General features: G+C 49.8%; 8 protein-coding genes across 8 annotated transcripts; all 8 read right to left on the bottom strand.

Moving 5' to 3' along the window:
* Positions 1-629: 629 nt before the first annotated feature.
* Positions 630-1,159, bottom strand: EPUS_02091 (uncharacterized protein; the record flags this gene model as incomplete). Its single annotated transcript, XM_007803858.1, has 2 exons — positions 630-845; positions 932-1,159. 2 exons carry the CDS (start codon positions 1,157-1,159, stop codon positions 630-632), a joined length of 444 nt encoding a protein of 147 aa, XP_007802049.1.
* Positions 1,160-1,263: 104 nt separating this feature from the next.
* EPUS_02090 (uncharacterized protein) lies at positions 1,264-2,183 on the bottom strand (the record flags this gene model as incomplete). The annotated part of the gene is made up of 2 exons (XM_007803857.1): positions 1,264-2,024; positions 2,117-2,183. 2 exons carry the CDS (start codon positions 2,181-2,183, stop codon positions 1,264-1,266), a joined length of 828 nt encoding a protein of 275 aa, XP_007802048.1.
* Positions 2,184-3,587: 1,404 nt separating this feature from the next.
* EPUS_02089 (uncharacterized protein) lies at positions 3,588-5,336 on the bottom strand (the record flags this gene model as incomplete). Its single annotated transcript, XM_007803856.1, has 3 exons — positions 3,588-4,613; positions 4,667-4,832; positions 4,891-5,336. 3 exons carry the CDS (start codon positions 5,334-5,336, stop codon positions 3,588-3,590), a joined length of 1,638 nt encoding a protein of 545 aa, XP_007802047.1.
* Positions 5,337-6,489: 1,153 nt separating this feature from the next.
* Positions 6,490-8,589, bottom strand: EPUS_02088 (uncharacterized protein; the record flags this gene model as incomplete). Its single annotated transcript, XM_007803855.1, has 6 exons — positions 6,490-6,612; positions 6,680-6,767; positions 6,827-7,008; positions 7,065-7,186; positions 7,264-7,419; positions 7,623-8,589. 6 exons carry the CDS (start codon positions 8,587-8,589, stop codon positions 6,490-6,492), a joined length of 1,638 nt encoding a protein of 545 aa, XP_007802046.1.
* A 707-nt stretch (positions 8,590-9,296) lies between these two features.
* Positions 9,297-10,988, bottom strand: EPUS_02087 (uncharacterized protein; the record flags this gene model as incomplete). Its single annotated transcript, XM_007803854.1, has 1 exon — positions 9,297-10,988. One exon carries the CDS (start codon positions 10,986-10,988, stop codon positions 9,297-9,299), a length of 1,692 nt encoding a protein of 563 aa, XP_007802045.1.
* A 743-nt stretch (positions 10,989-11,731) lies between these two features.
* On the bottom strand, positions 11,732-12,985 carry EPUS_02086 (uncharacterized protein; the record flags this gene model as incomplete). Its single annotated transcript, XM_007803853.1, has 1 exon — positions 11,732-12,985. One exon carries the CDS (start codon positions 12,983-12,985, stop codon positions 11,732-11,734), a length of 1,254 nt encoding a protein of 417 aa, XP_007802044.1.
* A 1,279-nt stretch (positions 12,986-14,264) lies between these two features.
* Positions 14,265-16,283, bottom strand: EPUS_02085 (uncharacterized protein; the record flags this gene model as incomplete). Its single annotated transcript, XM_007803852.1, has 4 exons — positions 14,265-14,717; positions 14,773-15,196; positions 15,245-15,395; positions 15,449-16,283. The coding sequence occupies 4 exons, from the start codon at positions 16,281-16,283 to the stop codon at positions 14,265-14,267; spliced, it is 1,863 nt and encodes a 620-aa protein (XP_007802043.1).
* A 1,745-nt stretch (positions 16,284-18,028) lies between these two features.
* Positions 18,029-20,546, bottom strand: EPUS_02084 (uncharacterized protein; the record flags this gene model as incomplete). Its single annotated transcript, XM_007803851.1, has 4 exons — positions 18,029-19,566; positions 19,620-20,301; positions 20,370-20,474; positions 20,523-20,546. The coding sequence occupies 4 exons, from the start codon at positions 20,544-20,546 to the stop codon at positions 18,029-18,031; spliced, it is 2,349 nt and encodes a 782-aa protein (XP_007802042.1).
* Positions 20,547-20,987: the final 441 nt, after the last annotated feature.

The raw sequence follows: 20,987 nt of genomic DNA, 5'->3' as shown, positions 1-20,987 counted from the left end.
AGACATCTCGGATGCCATTCACTGTACCCTTCATTCTTCTTCTTTTCTGGTCCTCTCTAAATCAACGTACTCATCTGTCAAACTCTCTTACCAGCCACATTCCTTTTTCCTTTTCTACCATTATATACCCCTCCCCCTTCCCCCCGAAAAATGAAACCTCTTTGCGCGCGTCTGTATTGTAACGAATCCGATTGTGCTCTCTGTGTACATGTGTTGTTGTTGTTGTTGTTGTTGCTGCGATCATGCTCATGGAGTAGTGTTGCATCCGAATCAAAAGAGCGTTGAGGATTGAGGAATTTAATTACCTACTGCCTGCTGCCTGCTTGTTCGGGGAAAGGGAGGGACAGACTGATGGACGGAATGAACACCTGGGCAAGATAAATACATACATTGCCTCCGGAACACGATGAGCGTTTCGGTGCATAGCACAGGCTATTTGTACGGGGGGAGGGAATGCATGCTTTGCGGCCGTGATATGAGAGCCCTATCTTACACTCGTATTCAGATACGATAAACATCTCCAACGATGCCCTGGAAATGCTGATGCTAAGAAAAAACTCCAATTTCGCTCATGATGCCCCATGGTCCATGTCAGAACAGGCCCGTATTTTTGTTCCCCATCTTTCTTTTCATGTGTGCATTGTTTTGGTTTTGAATCGATGGCCTGATCGTCCGTCTGTGCACTCGTCCCAGCCTTTTGCTTCCGTAGAATTTTTCAATGCCGATCGTTTCTCGATAGTGATACCAATTCTTCGTCTTGCAGATGGTCTTCTGCCCATCCAGTCCTCATCACCATTGTCGGCATCCACCTCATCCTCATCGCTAATGTTATTATAGACGCAGTACTCGGACCAATCAATCACACAAATTCATCATATGGGCGGCTTCACCCACCCTAAGGCCACCAACCCATCCTCTCGTAACTTTTTACCATTTCCTCCACGCCCTCTCTCTTCAGCCCATCTCCCCGCTGATACTCAAACCCGGTGACCCTTTCGAACAACCCTCCATCCAAACTCAGATCCGTATCCTTGAGCAACTCCTTCTCGAGGAAAGGACTCAATGGCCCCGGTCGTGTAATCCCCTTCTTCGCTAATATATCGGCCCAGGGCTGCAGGATATCTTCATTCAAATCATCAACCACGGATTCGAGGTGCATCTTGGCGAATTGCGAGATCAGAGAACCCTGAAACCCGGTCTTGATGCCGAAGACTTGGGAGATGATGGTGGCAAGGGTGCCTTGTGAGGTGCAGCCGTGGTCGACTAGGTTGAAAATTGGGCGCCGCTTCGTCGTGGAGAGGTGGGAGATTCTGGCGCGGCTGCTGCTGCATCGGCGGGTATGGTGCTGTTCACCGCCCTCCATTCCGCGGCTTTCCAAAGCGCTCTTGCTACGTCCTCGACGTGCACGGTGTTGATGCGTAGATCCTCGGTCCACAACCATTTCAGCTCTCGCTCCTGCTCTTGGTATACCCGGGCCAGACAGAGGGCTTTGGCGATGAATCCGGCATCGTATTCACCGTAGACGTGTGCGAGACGGAGGATAACGAGGTTGAGTCCGGGGATCTTGGACAGGGCTTCTTCGGCTTCGAGTTTGCATTTGGCCAGCTTGAGCCAAGGTTTGAGCTTGTCGGTTTCTTTTCGAGGGTTGCGCGATGGCGCATATACCATGCCTGTGCTTGCTTCTACGAACGCTTTGACTCCTCTCCTTGCTGCTTCTCTTCCCAGTGTGACGCTCAGTGCTACACTTCGTAGTTTGTACACCTCCAGTGCTTGGGACAGGGCGGTCTCTCCTCCCAAGTTGAAGACGTAATCCCAAGGTTTTGTAGAGCCGTCGGGCCGCTCGAAGATGCGGGACATCGATGCTTCTCGTGAGGCGTCGGCCTGGAGGAAGATGGATTGGTGGCATGGTTCGGTAAACTCTGGGGCAAGGTGGGCGAGCTGTGGGAGGACTTTATCGACCAGACGGACAGTACTGCAAAGGGAATTTGTATGAATGTATTTTGCAAGAAAACGACCGATATAACCTTCACATACTCGTTAGTGATGTACAGTAGTCATTGGATATTGAGATACACAAGCGCATCGGTAATACATGGTTGAGAATAGCAATGCTTACCCAAACCTCCAATTATTAAAACTGACGGTTTCTCGACACCGTCACGGACACCCACTGCATCCGCCATTACCGCTGCAACAAATGAGTGTGAAGGGTTGTCCAGAATGAAATGGAACGATAAAGCACAATAAAATCAGAATCGACAAGAAAAGAGCGTTGATTGTGATTATTATGGAGATGGTACAGCATTGACTCAAATTGTGCTCAATCTTAGACCAGTCGGGGGGGGGGGAAATCCTTGCCCAAAAGAGAGAGTTAAAGGGGAACAAAGGGAACGGGCCGGAAGGAAGGAAGGAAGCCCGGAGAATAGGGCCCGTTAGGATCCTTCCCCACGAGACGAACAGGGTTCGGATTCAACGGGTGTTGTGCCTGATCTGATAGAGACCTGAGAGAGGTGGTGTGCGTAAATGGCCGGGTGAGGATCAGTGCTGTCGAACGCGACGATCATCAGCAAGTAGTCAGTCTCGGCCGAGAAGCCCCTGAGAAAGAAACAATTAGACACAACACGAGCGAGAAAAAGTCCGGCGATACTGTAAAGCATCCTTGACGACCCTCTGACCAGCAAAGAGCAAAAAAGATCCTTTCCAGGGGCAACAGCTATCACGTTGTACTCCGCCACTTGCGGAGGGTTACAAGCAGCTTTTTGCCCTTGACCTGTCTTCCCAGTTCTCGAATGATGACATACAGCATCCCCCATCCAGCGGGCATCTGCCGATTCGCCTATCTCTTGAGCAGAAACCTTCCTCAACCTCTAGCTGCATGTTTTCGAATGGAGCACAGGTGATTATCGAGTTATCCGTATCAAATATGCAGAGGCGCGTGCATGCTGACTACTTTGATCACACATGATGATCCATGCAAGCCAGCCAAACATCCGACTACTCCATCCCTTCCGCCGATCGAGGAGAATTGCTTGGGTAGAATATGGCAATTTGCAAGAAGGACGAAACGTTGGGCGATTCAGTATCTGCTGTAACACCCCCAACAAGCAGATGACTCAGCAAATTCTACCTCTCTCTCATTCGCTTCGACTGGAAGAAGGAGAGATCTGCAGCAGGGAGTGGTTGGGTCACTATCAAAATGACTCGTGCTGGGTCCGGGGTGGGCGGTGAGATGGCGGTGGCAGGGAAGATAAGTGATGTGAGTGTCCCATGCTGTAACCTAACTCGTACTGTGCGAGTCTGCTCGGCTTTTAACAAGCGAAGAGTACGACAAGGGCATGAATACAGGGGTTTGATATCTTGCTCAATGACAGCAAGGCATGAGGGTTTTCTCCGGCCAGGTGGATGAGCGTGACCCAGTTGCTACTACTTAACTCCCATGTTAGAATTTGCTGAGCTTGTGTAGCCAACTTCACTCAACAGCAAGCCCCCTTCTTCTGACAGGCCGTTTGTGCTCATCCATACCAACTGATTCTCCCTGCAAAGTCGATCTCTCTCCTCTCTCCACATCTCCACCGCCAGAAGAACCTTCACTTCTTCACAACAAGCACCTTCATCCGCCAAATCATCACTCCTGAATTTGCCGCCTCGAGCAGATCCTTCTGAAACACTCCCCACCCCAATCTCTCTCCTTCACTCTCCCCTGCTTCTTCTCCCTTACCAACTCCGCCGCAGCCAGTTCCGACGGTCTTCTCAACCCAACGACTAGTATCGCACCAGCCGTAGCTCAATGCATACCCCTTGACATCCTTGTCTACGATGTGGTCGACTCGTTTCATCACCTGAGTGAAGAAGGCCACCTGGTCCTGTTCTTGCACCGGAGCTCCGGGGTGGTGATACGCACGGTTGTGGTAGGGAGAGCGTGGTAGTGAAGTCATGATGTAGATGGACATCAATTGAGGAAGAGTGGGTGGTATGTCATGCTTTTGTGTCAGGGTTGGAGGAATGGGATTGCCCGAAGTGTTGAAAGGCTCGGCCGAGTAGTTTGGAAAGATGCGTCTTCTGATCGCATCATCCGAGAGAAGACTGGCTGGGAAGGGGATAGCAGCTGCATCTGTGGTGGCTCGCAGGAAATTGTCGCCTGGTTGTGTTGTAGAGGCGTTGAAGCGTTTGACCTTGCTTGCAAACGCGAAAGTCTCCTCCCCATCTTCCATGACGGTGTCTTCTTCGACCTGGTCACCACCGCAATCAACTGCTTTACCGCCCAGCGGACTACCCTCCTCGTCCACCTGATGCCCAATCGGAGTGATCTCATACGGCTCGGTATGTGCTTCAATCTCCTCGATACGACCAATATGGGCAAGCCATAGGCGCTCAAAGATGTCTGGTTTACTGCTAAGACGTAGATCATGGAGTCGTTCAATTAAGTTCATGATCTCCTGCTCAGTTTGCTGGAAGGTGAGAAATTGGCCTGGCTCGGGAGCTGGCAGTTTCCCGGTAAGCTTGTCCAGCTTTGCGGCAGTCTTAGCTCGAGCCTTCCCAGACGATTTTATGGATGTTCCAGCGTCCGAGTCGGTCCCAACAGGGGTGTTGTCTCTGTCGTCGTCGATGTCTCCCTTCACGAAGAGATGTCAGAAGGAGAACGTGGTAAACACATAGCAAGACTTACTAGATAGATCTCGTCACCTTCAAAGTAGGAAGGCTCAACTGCATAATTTCCCAATCTTTCCAACGTAGTTCTACCACGCTTTTTGGGTGTGGGTTTGGGTTTGGGTTTCTCCTCGTATAGAAGCTCTCGCATTCTCCACCACATCTTGGCAAGAATTTCGTGCAGTCTACCAATGTCAGCTGTCAGCATAGCCGCTAAGATGGGGGATTAGATATACTACTTACCCTTCGTTGGCTCCATTTTTCTCATACAGCAACATCTTCTCTCCTGTCTCTAGCCCACTTCTCCATGACGAAGTTTGTCCCCAGACTCGCTCACCGTATGCACGGAGAATTTCATCGCTCATGTTCCTGATAGATGCTTGTGTGCCACGCTTGAGGAACGTGGCATGTCTTGCAAACTGACGGTATCGGTAGATGATGTCAGTCCAAAACGAGGTTTGAAATGCTGGGTCAATTTGAAGCTCCTGAAAGATATCACGATAATCACCTATGGTCTCCGTCATACGTGCTCCTGTACGCAATCGTACCTGGGTGCTACCGAGATGACGCAAGCCAGGTTGACCTTGATCAGTAGGCTGGCTCTGGAAAGCAGGCTGGCATGCAGCATCTGTACGACATGTCATCTCTGGTAACAACACAGAAGGGCCTAGATGTGGTGGTTCAGACATCTTATCAGAAGCTCATGCGTCATCACTGAATGAATGGAAGAGCGACACTTTCCCGTTGATGAAAAGATGTCTAACTTCTCCAGGAGGATGATGGGTATATGGAGTGAAGGATAAGGTGGTGGCACACAGTGAGAAACAGCAGGCTGCTACAACTAAGTGCCTGGAAAGGTTGCTGAGTTTCAACAGCCATATCTGCAGAGAACACATGGCCAGAACACAAACGTCCGAAGTGGTCATGCTCAGCGGGCAGAAAGATGTCAAGCAAATCCCTACACAAGCTTTCCCATAGTGAATAGTATTGTGAGCACAACTTCTGCCCAATAACAGTTCCGCCTTCATGCTGCTTGGAAAATGAAGTAGACAGTCTGCACACATGCGATGAATTCCTCAAGATTGCCCAGAGAATGGGGGACAGATGCCAGATGGCAAGCCAGGACATCATATATCCTTCTCTCCAGCAGGTTTTCCATGGGAGCCCATTCTGGCAAAGCCATAGACATCGATGCTGGTAGGCAGCTTAGTATATTCCTGTACTTTGCAATTAAATGTACCAGCGTTGACGGAGAGCATGCTGGTTTGTGCTCTCATAAGCCGGAACTCTGCCCATGCTACACTCATAGTAGTAGCAATAAAACCGCACCGAAGGACCAATATATGGTGGCAGAGCTTTGACTCAAATGGAGAAGAGGAATATGCATTGCCAGACACTATGGCTCTATGGCTCCATATACAAATGGTAATGCAAGGGTCATGAAGAGTCTATTACAAGTCCATACGCTGACCAGGGCAGTCAAATGTAACCGGCTGAAGACTGTAGTATCATTCTGGTAGATGAGACAAAGTTTGTGATTGATAGGACGTCGTTGGTGCCAAGGCAATGCTGACTGTGCCGGTTGACTAAGCAAGCACCCCGTTCTGGTGGTTCAAAGTTTGCAACTTCCCAAACCTCATCCAACAGTACCAACAACATCTCCAGGACCTACTTCAAAACCCCCCATATAAAGCTTTGCCGCTCGTCATGATTGAGACTTAGAAATCTGCTCAAGCACAACATCATCTCCTCTCATATCGAAGCTCTCATCTCGAGAGCTGAAGTACTAACATTCATGAACGGACTCAACCACTCCTGCTTCAATTGATCTGAGATGATCAATCATGCCCAGGACATCACTTGACCCAACTGAAGCCGTTGTATTCCTTGTGCAATCTCAATTTCATCAGCGGCAGCAACTTCCTCAGGCTTTTCATTGGAATGGCCTTTTTTGACCTGCAGACCCTGTCAACATAAGCACCACACCCACCCAAAAGCATTCTGGAGTGCCCCAAGCCTCTTGTATACGTACCATTGCATTTACCCTCTTCCTCTCCCTCCCCTTCAGATCGTCCACCCCCGCCATCCCAGCCAGCAGGGTCCGAAGCCCAATAAGAATCCTAGATCCTTTAGCCAAAGCACCTCAACAGACAACCGAGGGAAGCCCGCAAGTACATACTCATCTCTACGGCAAGGCCGCCTCAAAGCCCGCACCCTTCCCCTCCTAACCTGACACTTGTCATCGCGGCCCCAGAACCTCCTACCAGTCTCACTCGTACGTGCCGGCTTCGTCACCTCTGCAAGAGTAATCCCATCTCCCAGATGTCCAGCCAGTTTCTCAGGGCAATTCTTCCGGCACCACTGGATGAGCGCAGTATAGAGAATGCGTCGTGATGACGGTTCGACCTTGAGGTTACCGAAACAACGTCGAAGAAAGAAAGGCTGATCGATGCGACCAAACCGTCTCGTTGGAGATCTGGCGCGTCGACGACCTCTGTGGAGTCTAGGCATTGCTTTCTTTCCTTGGTTTTTTTTTTGACTATTGATCTGTCTAGGTTGTAGGAGGTCAGAAGGTATACCCGCAGTGGAAGGCTAAAGGGAGAGGATTTTTCTGACCTAAATTAGTCGAGTGGAAGGGAGAAGGTGAGAATTTCTTGTCGTCGTTATCAGTCGTGGTGTTCTTCATGGGGTTGAGCATCCGCATGGAAGGATCGAAGGAAATGTAACATAAGCCTTGGGTGAGCTGAGATTCAAGTTGCAATGAGGGCGCACCTAAAGATAAGTATATCAGATCAGCAGCAGGTGAATTCACGAAGTTGAGATGCAAGATCAAGCGATCTCGCGAGACTGAGCCAATCGTAAAGCCGCCTTCATGTCTAGTATGAGGATGTGCCATGGGATAGCAATGCTTTCTACCTGTCTCTATCAGCCCTTCTATCCTTCGGGGATTCAACCATTCTACAACAACGGATTACTCCTATACTCCGGCACATTCTCCGCCCCATTGACTTCCACATCCCCCTTCTTAGCCTCCTTCTCTTTCTCAATTCCTGTCGCACCATCATCATCTTCCAACTCGGCCAAGTACTTCTCCGCCTCCAACGCCGCAATACAACCCGACCCTGCACTTGTGATAGCCTGTCTATACCTCTTGTCCTGCACGTCCCCCGCCGCAAACACGCCGGGTATACTGGTATAACTCGTCCCCGGCTTCGTCACCACGTAGCCATCCTCATCGATGTCGAGCTGGCCCTTGACAAGCTGGGTGGCCGGCTCATGGCCAACGGCGTAGAAGAGACCGTTGGCGTCGAGGGTGTCTTCTTGGCCCGTTTTAACGTCTTTGACGCGGAGGTGAGTCATGAGACCCCTTGGTTTCTGCTCGCCGTGTACTTCCACTGCTACGCTGTTAAACCGGACCTCCACTTTCGGATTGGCTAGTAATCTCTTTGCCATTGTCTTGCTTGCTCTCAGCACATCTCTTCTTACCAGCACGATGACCTTGCTTCCGTATTTCGTGAGGAACATTGCTTCCTCGGCTGCCGAGTCCCCTCCGCCGATGACGACAAGTGGTTTATTCCGGAATATTGGTACCGCTCCGTCACAGACGGCACAAGCTGAAATCCCATTCTGCCAATATGTCTCCTCGCCGGGTAGGCCTAACCGTCGTGCATTCGCTCCCGTAGCTACAATCACCGCATCCGCTGTATGCGCTGGTTGATCTTCCTCCCCGTCCTCATCTTCCCGCCACAACCTGAACGGCCTCTCCCTCAGGTCCAGTTTAGATACGGTCTCGGTAATGATCTGAGTGCCGAACCGTTCGGACTGGGCGCGCATCTGATCCATGAGTTCTGGGCCACTAATGCCCTTGGGGAAGCCCGGGTAGTTTTCCACATCCGTGGTAGTGGTGAGTTGACCTCCTGCGGCGGTGCCATTGGCGAGCATGCCTTCATATAGGACGGGTTGCAGGTATGAGCAGCTGGGCCGGAGCCGATAATGGCGACTTTGGTGTGGGGCGGCGGTTCGGGCTTCATGGTGCGGGGTGTAGAGGTGGCGGTGCGGTGGTGGATTGTACTGGTGGAGGAGCTAGGGAAGGAGAAAGGCGAGCTTCGGGCACTAGCAGGAGGCTTCTGTTGGAAGGTAGTTGAGGCGGCGAGGGTGAAGGGGAGGCCAGAGCGGAGGGAGGGGTGAAGCCTGCGGCGGAAGGTTGAGGAGAACAGTTTGAAGGTTGTAATGAATCTTGATAAGGGACAGGACGGGATTTTACTGTTTTCTGATTTCGAGCAATGTTTGTTTTGTGAAGGGTGCTATGGTTTTAGGATGACAGATGTCATGCGAGTACCACTATCAGTAAGCAGTTTATGGTGTTCGAAAAGTTGACGTGATCACCTAATGCAGTAAAGATTGGGTCCGATGGTCCCTGGCAAGTTCTCTGGTCCCGAGGTCCCTGAAGATATGGCCTTGGCACAGGTCCAGTCTACTTACTACTAACTTAGTAGTACTACTAGTAAGTAAGTTAGTACAGAGTAGTAGTACTAACTAGTAGTATTGTTCTATGTACAAATTACTAATGAATACTCCGTCCTGCTTCCATAACCTCTCATCCTCGAGTGTCCGAACATTGCGAGGGCCTTGATCCTCAACCAATCGTCTTATGTCTCCAGCAGGACTCTGATCTGGCCACCCATCCACTCCACCGACTCAGCGCTCAACAGCGCTACCATCCACTGTCCATCATCCTCAACTCTGACCAGGCCATCCGGCAACCATACTTTAAAGGTGGCCTCCGAGAGGGGCATCACACGCTTGTCTCGCAATGTTACTAGACTGTAGTGTTGCTGTATCTCCTTTCTCAATGCCTCGAGGTCTCGACATTCATTGGACGGAATGTCGAAAGGTGGTAGAACACACTTATCCTGATGCACTATGTGGATGAGGAGCCGCAGTGACTTGTCTGGCTTGTGACCGTAGGTCATCTCGACACTTCCTGTGCTGCTTGATGTTAATTTCTTTCGAGGTCCAGAGCTGTTCATATCGGGCTCTGGTTGCGTAGGCGTGATGCTTGCAGGGATTGATCTCGCCGTGTGATCAGCTATGCCATTCTTCCAGTAGTTGGTTAGGATCAAGTGGGTCAAGACTACGTGGAACACCTCTTGTACCGTTTCTCGCGGGTTCCCACCCGGGGCATGCCGCTGGTAGATTGGGTGTTCAAGGAGTCGCTCGACGAGGCGAGTTCTGCATGACTCATTGCACAGATGTCCTTCATCGCCATGGTAGAGGCGACAATGAGCGTCGATATTGGTGACTAAAGGCATAAACAGAACACGGGGAAAGCCAGCTTTGATGGAAATCTTATCGAGAACAGCATTGGAATTGTAGACAGTATACCATTCGCTTGCCTCATCTAAATTGGAGATCAGTCCATCACCGAACATGTCTATCTTTTCCGTCGTGAAGGTGTCCGGATTGTCCGTCCCGTCAAGCGTGGCCGTCGATGCTTGGTATGGCGATTGTTTGGCATCCTGAACCTGTTTCTCTCGCTTACTGTCTCCGCCGCACTTTCTTGACTCCACAGCATATTGTCTCTGTCTCTCATTGGTCACCATACGTCTCAGCAGAGGTATACAAATCTTGATAATCTGCTGAGCATTCTCAGGCCAGGTCATCGAGCGAGTCTCCTCCTCACCACCTAACTTGGGCACATTGACACCGAAAAACCTTTCTCCGTTGCCTTCCTCATCAAGGAACTGTTTTACACAGTGCCACAATTTTAGCTTGACCATGTCGGAGTCCGTCTTTCCACGCTGGCCAACGCAGTCGCGTCGCTCAGGGTGACCATCATCCAACATGTATGCTTTGGCTGCAGACTGAAGGTGTAAGAACTCCTCTGGCGGCAAATGTAGTGAAGAAAATAATTTGGACATGGGTGGCCTAGTATATTTCTTGCTCGAGGTTGAGGAAGTGCGGAACAGCGCAGCTGCAGAATGAACACTTGTAAGCTGCTGCGTTGGCCGACTAGTAAGCTCTTCATCAGCAAAGTGCTCTTTTGCACCAATTGAAGTTGCTGCTCTCTTTCTCTTTTTAGTGTTAATGTGAGTAGTGCCTTGAGATGGAATACTGTTGTGGAGACTCGTCAAGCTAGGATCGTACTGGCCAGCAAGTGGACCTGTACATGTATCTCGGGGCGGCGGCCTTCTTTGACCCTCATTGCCTTCAAAGAATTGATGGGCAGAACTGCCTGCGCTATCGTTAAGCGACCATTCGACTTCCTGACCAGCGGCTGCGGTTGCTGCCTCGACTAAGCCCGCGAATTGGTTGTCGACCGGATAAACCGAAGTGGCCATAGAAGAGTGGTGGACGCGACTGAACAGGGCAATTCGTCTTGCCTAAACATGCACTCGATGACACCAGAATCGAGTCGCGTGTGAGAACTTCGGAGAATCCTATAATAAGTGTTAGGTCCCGCTACAGCTGCGGCAGCTGGGAAGCCCGCGCGGGCAGCGGAAGCAGCGTGCTTCTTCTATGCGGAATTTCAGATAGGAGGGACAAGGCTTTGCATGGGATCAGAGTGTTTGCTTTGTTTGTTTGTATCTGGGTGGGCCACGGGCGGGGTTTTTGCAGGTCAGCATTGGCGGAGTAGTAACTATCAAATATTGTCCGCATCCACATGGCATGAATGGAGTAAGGTAGCACTCTTAAAGTTTTTTATGAACGACAACAAAAACTTGAAGTCTCCTGCGGAGCTCTGAAAAAGTATCCCAAGATGGGCGATAGTAAGAAAAATGTCTTTTACAGCGCATGCGTCTTAGAACGCGGTACATGATCTCAACAATCTATGGACTTCTGATTGTTGCAAGACATCACATCTAATGTAGACATGCAACACGTACTCTATCTTGTGTCCCGCACGCACAATAGCATGCCTAAATCGAGGTGCTCCATATGCATAACCAGGCCTCTTTTATAGCTAAGTTAGAGTCTACGGACAAGTAGCCAAATTTTGAAGACATAAGCTGGAACTTCCGACACAAGCAGGAATTAGCTCCTCCACATCGTTGGCCACCGGTCTTCTTGCATAAGAGCATGCTCAATACCAATCCCCATCATGCCACTCTCTTCCGGCAATCGCCGCTCGCTTTTGGGGATCGTTGCCTTTGTTAATGGCGTCGTCTCGCTGTTCGCCCAACTGCCGCTTATTCTGCTGAATCTCATGCTCCAGAGTTGCATCCTTGCCAACTTCAGGCACTTCTAAGTCATTCGCCTCATCTAGTACTCCTGTTGCCGCGTCTTCAATTAGCTTGGCTTTTGAACGCCAAGCTTCAAGCTCTCTCTCCAAGTCGTTTGTTTTCCATCTGAGCTCGAACCAACGGTCAAATGCCTGCTCGTCCTCGAAGCAGACCCCATATCCATCACAATAGCAAACATGTTGATCAGGACAGAAAGCATTCTTTCCAGTAAAGATATATTGCCAGAGGTACTCCCAAACACGGCCAGAAAGATAGTTGGGAAGATCGGTCCGCATAAGCCAATCGCGGTAGAAGGAGAACTTCGTTTTAGGAATAGCATGTACTCGTTCTCGGGAGAGGGCGAATTGGCCACAACATGGTTGAGCCAAGATTTGTGGGATAGCATCAAGGGGAAATAGCTCACTCCAAACCCTTGCGAGCTCTCTTTCTTCCTTCTTCTCTCGATCCACTTCCACATGGCCAGGGTGTATCCAATCTGGGCAGCCGGGATTCCAATGACACCGAAGGTTCATGTAGCCTTCTCTGACAACTCTTTCGCTGCTGAGCCTGGTGATAATCTCGTAGGCATCGTTGTTAAGTATGTCATTGTTGTGCCAGCTGTAGCGATGAGAATGCATGAACATGATAATATCCGGAAGGTCCTCATAGTGATCGATAATGTAGGTCAGATAAATCATCACCTCGTTTCCCTTGTTCTTGGGTGGGTGGAGAGGAGCCGAGGGATCATCCGCAACGTAGATAGCGGTTTGAAGATCCGGGATTTCTTCATGTATCCAGTCCGTCTTTTCGTCCCGAACCTTTGGGATCACGAGCACCTTTGTATAGTTGTGACCCGGGCTTGGCGGTACCCCAGGTAAAAATGTCGGCCTCGATTTCCATGTCTGCTTATTACCTGTTTGAGTTGCATCGTCCAGCGAGGAGGTGGGTGATGGTATTTCAAATGCTGGAGAGTCACCCGCCACCACTTCCCCGAGCCCAACGACTTGTGGTATGTCCCGCCAGGACCTTTGTCTTACTGCTGAGTGGAGGACGAGGATGATGAAGCCGAAGGCTGCGAATGCAAGTAGCGGCGCAATTTTTCGGGGTATAAGCATGGCAAGCCCACAGAGGAGCTTCTTCTTCAAAAGAGAAACTGTGAGAAGTTTCAGCTACAGCAATGCAGGTCGTGAGAAAACTGACACTTCGGTCGTCTTTCCAGTAGGCGGGACGAAACACTTACCAATGCTGTTGATCGCTCGCTGTCGCGAATGCAAGCAATCAAAAATAGACGGAGATGGTCTGACCACAAGTCTGTATGTGATTCTGGCTAAGTAGGCCACGGCTGAATGTCCATGTTCAGGTTCAACGAATTTCTCGTCCAAAGCATATATTATGGATGTATGCTTTTGCGAGGTAGGGTCTCGGAAGGCAAAGCAGAAGCCGTATGTGATGACCCACTTGGAGACGGAGTACAGGGGCACAGGCGAGTTGTTTGGTAGGCTGTGTCTCCAATGATATTTGGCATGTCCGCTAGCAGTGTACACGTCCACTGCAGGGGAGATCTTGAACACGGGAGGGAAAAAAGCTTATAACGCACCACGACCTTGGCTGTCGGCATGAGCTCTTGGGTTACAGTAGTACCACTTAGCAGGAAGAGGCCCTCTTAAAATAATGCTAGGGGAGCCATCAAAGCGCGCTTACTACGTAGACTACGCCTAACCGTAAGATTGCTTAGAGAGCACAAGGATACGCGGCTTAATCGTCCGTAATCCACTCCAATCTTATTATCTACAACATATTTTCAACAAAATATGGTCACAGTATGGTCAAAATATACTTCTCTTATCATGTTGGTATGGTGGTCATTTGACGGAATAGCTGTCAATTCCACTAACGGCACTTAGCTCATATCTTTAGCTACCCCTTCTCATGGTAAGTAGTAGACGATAAACAGCCTAATGATGATAGAAGTCTCTATGGGTCACTTATTTTTTCATCTACAAGTATTACTTATAAGAATCGCAAGACCGTATTCACGCTGAATATCGGTACGAGGACCCCGTATCTGCAGAAGCGATATCCAACCGTCACTGAAATATGTCCCCCAGAGTCCCCTAGCATCCACAAGAAAATTCTCTATGGTGCCCGTTCGTATTCTTCGAGCTTTTTCTTTAGTAAATGACCTGGTCTTCTTTCCCAAGACAACTCCAAGTAGAGTTATATTGGACCGTGGAGTTGAGTCTCGGTCTCACGATAATGCGAGACACTGCAAGCTAGGTTCCTAAGCCTTGAGGATCACTGGGCGAGTGACAAGGCCCTTTCCGAAAAAAGCAGCTGTGATTTCGCTGGTTTATTACATAACCGGTTCTGCGGTTTTGCCGTTCCGCCCTCAACTTAGCCAATGAGGAGGGAATTTGGTGACTCGCTCCTCAAGGAGCCGTTCCTCATACTCGTATCAAACGACTGCTGACCTCTGCCGCTAACACTGCGGCTCCGTGTGCTTCGTGTTATGCTCGACGGGACGGGTGGTGCCGGCTTCCAATTCCGAGTCACCACAGCTCTCTCATCATCAACAATCACAACCATCCAGACACCAATCTGACCATTAATTCCAACGAGAGGCGTGCAATGGATCCACCGACTTCTGCCTTCCTCTTGTGATCGAGATAACCAGCGAACCTTGGCAGTCACCCCTCGGCCGTCGGCGAAAGCAGCCGTCAGTTCCTCCCGCACCCTAGGCGAACCCCCGATTCTGTCAAGGAAGGGAGATTGAAGGATGCCCGGCACTCTTTGTGATGGCGACGCAAAAAGTATACGTAGCGATGGGTGAGGGCGAACCAAGAGATACTGTTCATATATTAGTCTAGTCCAACTAAGAGTATGTATAGTGACTGTGACTCACATTTTGGTATATTCCTCCTAGCTTTCCACTGACTCTTGCTGCAACTGAGTTTACGTTGTCATACGGATCCTTTAAGAGTAGTCGTGGCTGCTGTGAGTGTATACTCTGCGTGTCTGAATCGTCCTGTGAATCTGAATGCATTTTGCCTCCATGCTTTCGCACTGTAGACAATTCGCTCATGTTGAGCATTTCGCAAAGCTCCTGGAACTCGTCTCTCTTCTCTGGTGATGGTCTATGAACATTCGGAGCAGTGTTACCTTTTTCACGCAGTTCGAGAAGCCGTTGAAGAGATTCTAGCTCTGCGCATTCCTTGACCAGTCCACTTACGTCAACTTGAGCACCAATGAAATACCGTATCTTCCCTCTGCTATCACATAGAGGCGCTGTCATGAGAAGATTCATGAACGGTGAGCCATCCCGCCGACTGCCGAGTTGTCAGTGCTGGCATATGGCTTAGTGTACGAGTACTCACTAGTTCAAAAATACTTCTTGATGGTGTCGGCCTTCTTTGACCGAGTCTCGGATGCGGCGAGTGCTGTCTGGACTTGTACCCGGTCCCTGGAGGAACCTGCAGTTTCGGCCCAGAGCATATGTCATGCCATACTGCGTAGTTCTGTTGAATTCTAAGTCTATGTTAGTAAAGATCAGGCAATTTCAAGAAGCAGGAGCTACCCACCTTCAGAAGCAAAAACAATGGGATTGTCCGGCCTTGAGGGATCTGTAAGGCAGAAGACTTCTGCAAGCCCTTCCGAAGCTTCTCTCAAGTGTGGTGGTAAGGAGCCTGTGACTCTTTTCGTGATGCTTAAAGTTACAACTGATATATACAGAGACGTAATGTAAGCTGGTAAATCCTCTCGCGCCAAGACATCGAATGCTTCATTCGCTCTTTGTTCCAACAAAGGGTTGGTGGTTTTTTCCACCGGTTGACAAGTGAAGTCGTGCCCTTTAACAGAATCTAGTCCTTCCAAGATGGCGTTGGCGTAATGAATGGCACGAATTGCTTTGAGAGTGTCTAGGTAATATACTAGTAGAGGAAGCGACTGAGGACGCTGGCTGGTCAAGAAGGCGGTGAATTTGAATAGAAGGGAAGGGTCGTTAAAGATGACCTGTAGATGCTCCCGCGAGAAGAGAAGTTGAGACCTCTTCTCCAGTGAATATTCCTTCTTCTGCTCCTCTTCCGTAGGTGCGAGTAGATCGTATGAGGCTGGATTATCCTCTGAAACGGGGTCGTACCCAGCACCACCCACGCCATCCTGGTCTTGTAGGGGTGCCAATTCTCTTACTGTTCCATTCATTCCTGATTGACTGTTGTCAGAACGTGATCTAGTCATCGAATCGTGTGCTGTCGAGTGTGATTGCTGAGGGAGATTCCGCGCCGGCTTGTCCTCGATGTGTTCGGGAATTTGCGATTGCACATCACTACCGTTATGCTTTCTCGAGGGGGGCTGCGAACTCATTGACGTCCACCATGGAGGGGCGGGGGTATTTAGGGCGCCATTCACGGAAGGCATGTCGGAAATGACGTCCTCTGCAAGAATCCGTGAGATGCGGGAATAAGATTATGTACAATTCGTTCAAGAACACGATTTATAGATTCGGGCGCCGATCACCACGAATTAAGGATCAGTAGTTGGCACCTAGGCAATGGATAGATATGTACATGCATAGGAATAAAGTTTAGAACAGTCTCACTCTTTGGAGCGCGAGACACAAGACACGTGGGAGAAGACGGAATAGAAAGAATGGCATAAGTTGTGAGAAGACTCCAGAGAAGAAATGGATGATGCGCACTGAAGCGAAATAGCTCTCCGCAAAAACCCCACTAACGGGTTTAAATTAAGGGTTCTCTGTGTTCCCATAAGCTGAGCTGCTCCAATTCGATCGTGGTCACTAGACTGCTAGTAGTTAGTTGGTGGACTGTTCCTGTGCCTAGCTATTTACTAAATCGGGCTTGCGGGCCACTACTCCGGGGGGCATGAACTATCGTTAGTTCAGCGTTAGTATCTTTATGAAAGTGCCCTTTGTACAAAACAACTAAGTCCGTATTGGATCAAGCGTAAATTTTCAATTCATTTAAATAGGGAGTAGACATGTTCAAATCAAGCTTTGCAATACAGATGACGGCGCTAGGATAGAGTAACAAGAACTAGCCGCACCTAGCACCAGCCCAACAATACTTATGCCTCCTCCCGTAGTAAGGAAAAGGAAATGGAGACAAGGATGTTCAGGGCTACTTATTTGACTCAAGCGGGTCATAGTTAGTACAACTTCGCTCGCTGCAACCCTACTGCTAATTGACCTACGTGAGATTCAACCCTTAACTACTACGTAAGCCTCCGCACAGAGCATCGACAACTTATTTGGGGAAAAAGGACTATCGATCTGAGATTAGCCCAGCACATCTCCGTACGCTATTGCTAAGCGATTCATGATAGTCATAATGGGAAACGAACTCTCCCGACAAGATAAGAATATCGTGTGGTAAGTATGCTGGGCTTCACGTGGACCCGATAGACTGCTGGCCGGTACGAGGGGAATGATGCAGGTACGATCAGTCGGTGCGATTCAGGCATAGATTTGCCCATCGATTGGTTACAGGCTGATCCTAAGGATATCAGGAGTCTACTACTCCGTACGTAAATGGGTTCTTCGATAGCCATGCCGTGATTGTGCTCTTTCCGGATCTCGATTTTGCTCCTCGGTAGGTAACAGTCTTTGTTGCTCGGATAAGGAAGACCCGTGAGTAAGTCAATAGACTAGGTGGCATGATTGTTCGAGCTAGTCGGCAACAATGAGATCAATAATGTTGTTATTAAGTTTACTTTGCATGAGCTTCAACTTTCAGGATGATACAGGGATTGTTCGAGTCAGAATGACTGTCGTTCGGCATGTCCCGGCATGTCCTGGCACGTCCTTACCGAAACATCCCACGCGCGTACTCTTGATTGCTACCCTACATTAGTTAGCCCAAGTACTCCGTAATACTGATGCTCGGTGCATTCAACGCGGGTCCAATGCATGAACGACCAGAATCAGCTCGCTGCTCGAGTAGTACTCGTGGCTTCGTCAAGGTTGGTACCCCCGTCTCTCCCACGAGGGAAAGAGTAGTGTGCATTCAAAGAATTCGTTGTTGAAAACACTGATTTATGATGATGGTCATTCACCACCACGAAATGCCACCGCCGAGACTGCAGTTTGACCTGACTCGTAACGCCATCGCCATGCTGTCGACAGATCTCAGGTGTCTGCAATAAGGCTAATCTACATCGTCAACCAGATCCTCCACGGTTGCTGCTTTGCTTTTGTCCTTATCTGTGGTTGCTTCGGCTACATCAGCTGCACTCGTCCCTACTTCTGTGTTTGCTTGACCGTTTCTAGCTCGATAACCCGCCCTTGTTGGCTCGCGCACGTGTTGGCCATTAACCTGTAGGGGAGCAGAGCCCCAAGAAGGTAAATCTGGACCTGCTTGAGACGGATTACCTTGATACGCTGCAGGTGATTCATGAGGTGTTCCATTGGATGGTGGTAGTGGTGGTGGTGACCTTTGCGTAGAAGGTTCTACAAAGGCAGGAGCTGAATGAGTTTGCGAAGGAAGCTGGGTGGCTTGGGCTGACAGGGGGACACTGGCGGTGTCAGGTTGAGCTGTTGTGGCGCCATTGTCGTTGGGAGCGGTTCTGTTCGGTCCTTCATAACGCCGGAGTGGCATAAGAGTCCAGCCTGGTGGCAACGTTACTCCTTCTGGCAAAGTATGATTATCAACCGACAAGGGCTGCTGGGTCTGACTCGAAAGCATTGTCGGTGGTGGTTGATGTCCCGTGGATGGGAAGTGATTTTGACCTAAAGGCGGTAATGGCGCGGAAGCCACGTGTGGTAATTGCGGGACCGCTGCTTCAACGTGACCAGTATTTGCTTGCAAATTTCGCAGCCTGAGAAGCTCCATATTAAGCATCCGCACTAGATGCAATTCATTGCTCGCCATTCTCAGGCTGTTGATTTGTTGCTGAAGGCTGCGCTCAATCTGATCCAACTGAGATTGTATGGGTGCCGTTGGGGTCGGTGTCTGCGTCTGTGTTTGTGTTGGGTTGTGTGTATTTGGTCGTCGGCCGAAGCCGAAACCAAATCCAAATTGTTGTCGGCCACCTACATTGACTGGCTGTTCTGCTGGAGGCCTTTGCTCTCCATTGTGAATTTGTTGAGCAAGGTCGTCAATAAGATTTCCGCCACCAGCACCAAATCCAATCCGAAGCGGTCCAAAATTGATAACCCTTGCTCTGTTCCGGGCTGCTTGTTCTGGGGCATTTCCGGGATGAGCCGCCCCTCCAGGTTCCCCAGCTGCATTGTCTGGCAAAGCAGGACGATTGGCTGCTGCCCCTTGGGTTCGCTGAGCCACAACGACTGGGCGTCTACACGTAGGACAGTTCTGCTGCCTTTCTAGCCAGCTGCGGAGACAGGAGAAGTGAAGGATATGACCACACGGTAGCTTTTTAGGGCGCATTCGCTCTGCGACTGGATTCGTCCTCTGTCGTGGTGCATTGGCGTCAACAGCTTGAGCGACGGGCCGCATCTCCTCTCGGCAAATAATGCAGACGTCCTCTCTGCCCACCTCGTCTGGAGTGGCATCTGGATACCTAACGTGCATGTCTCGCGTAGCGTTACGATAACGGACAAAATCGGCAACGCGTTTGAAAAATGAGCGGAAGCTGAGAAACAGGTCACGCATTATGTGCAGTGGCAAGCCGTAAAAACCCAAGAGGACTGAGAAAAACGCGACATATACGGTCAGTTTGAGAAAATCTGCATGGACCGTCAGCGAGCACATGGTGGGGAACTGTAAATGTTCCAATTACCTGTCACAAGGTCAAGGTAAAAGATCCATCGCCCTTTACCATCCCAACCCTCAACCTCAAGGTCAGCTTCATCAATGTCGATGGCGGGTGTTGGCTCAGCGGTCGTGTTTGAAGATATCCCCTGTCCTGCCGTATTAGCTGCCTCGTTGGCAGCAACCCGCTCTGCGCGCACCTCATTCAGTCTCGCAGTCTTTTGCTTTCCCACTATGTAGATCTCCGCGAGGCATATCGCGTAGCGCGCAGCAGTAGAAATGGACAAAATGCTAAGGATGGCAAATTCGAAGCCAAACATAACCATCATGTCCGGCTTGGCCTGGGCAAGGACGGTCCTGATGGAGAATTCTAGCATGTATGTAGCAAAGAGAACGGACAGTGAGAGCGATATGGCTAGTCGGGTATGGAATAGCCGGGGGTTTGCGGGAGGTTGTTGTTCCAAGATCTCTACTCGACCTTCGCCAATCCAGCCCCATACCTTGCCTGTCAGCAAACTGAAGAACATGACCATGAACCAGGCGCCGAATGACCCTCGGAATATAGTCATGGAAAGACATGTCTCCGTTACAAACAGCCATCCTCGTTCGTACAGCTGCTCTATCTCGATTGGCCGAAGTGGTCCGTATAAGAGTTTTTGAAGTCCAAGTAGTATAACGCAGGCACAGAGGAAGATGAAGTTCGTCAGAATCTGGCACATAGTTCAGCATCATCAGCGTCTTAAGATAAACGGTACGATACTGAGCTTGCGCAACGTACCATTAAATTAGCAGTGCTCTGCGCTAGATAAACGGCGGCCGAGTAGAAGTTTGGTCGTTCACTGAGCGCCTTGACCAGAACTCCTGCAGCCAGGGTCGTCGAGACCTGCAAGAATCAGTACAACGTCGGTGTTGATTTGTGGATATCGCATACCCCAGCATATGCTGCCCATCTCATCGTCGCTGGTGGTATAGCGCACGGCGATCAAAAAGTCTCGTGACGGAGTTCTCGTTCAACATAAGAGACATATGTTGTCGAAGACCAGGGAAGCGAGGTCTAAGGAAATGCGTGAGTTCCCAGTCTCATGGATTTCTCCATCTCAGAGCATCATTGCTGGTGACGAAGATGGCAAAGGCAAAGAGAAGTTGTTGGTAGCTGTCCATTTGACTTAATCTGCGCAACTCCGAGCAAGCAGGGATTAGGTGGCACTTCCACTTTTGAGCTATGACATAGAGGCTTTAGCGGCCGCTGCACCTATTCACCGAGCCATGACAGGCGTACTCACTGCCGCAAAATGTTACTGGAAGGCCTGAAAGGATCACTGCCTGGATACTCTTGACGTTTTCTGCTTTTATACTTTGTTTTGCATACCGATTGTCCTATGATTCTTATGACTTA

This window comes from Endocarpon pusillum (genome assembly GCF_000464535.1).
Source record: "Endocarpon pusillum Z07020 unplaced genomic scaffold scaffold2749, whole genome shotgun sequence".
NCBI classification, from domain to species: Eukaryota; Fungi; Ascomycota; class Eurotiomycetes; order Verrucariales; family Verrucariaceae; genus Endocarpon; species Endocarpon pusillum.
This window is presented reverse-complemented; position numbering and strand designations above follow the sequence as displayed.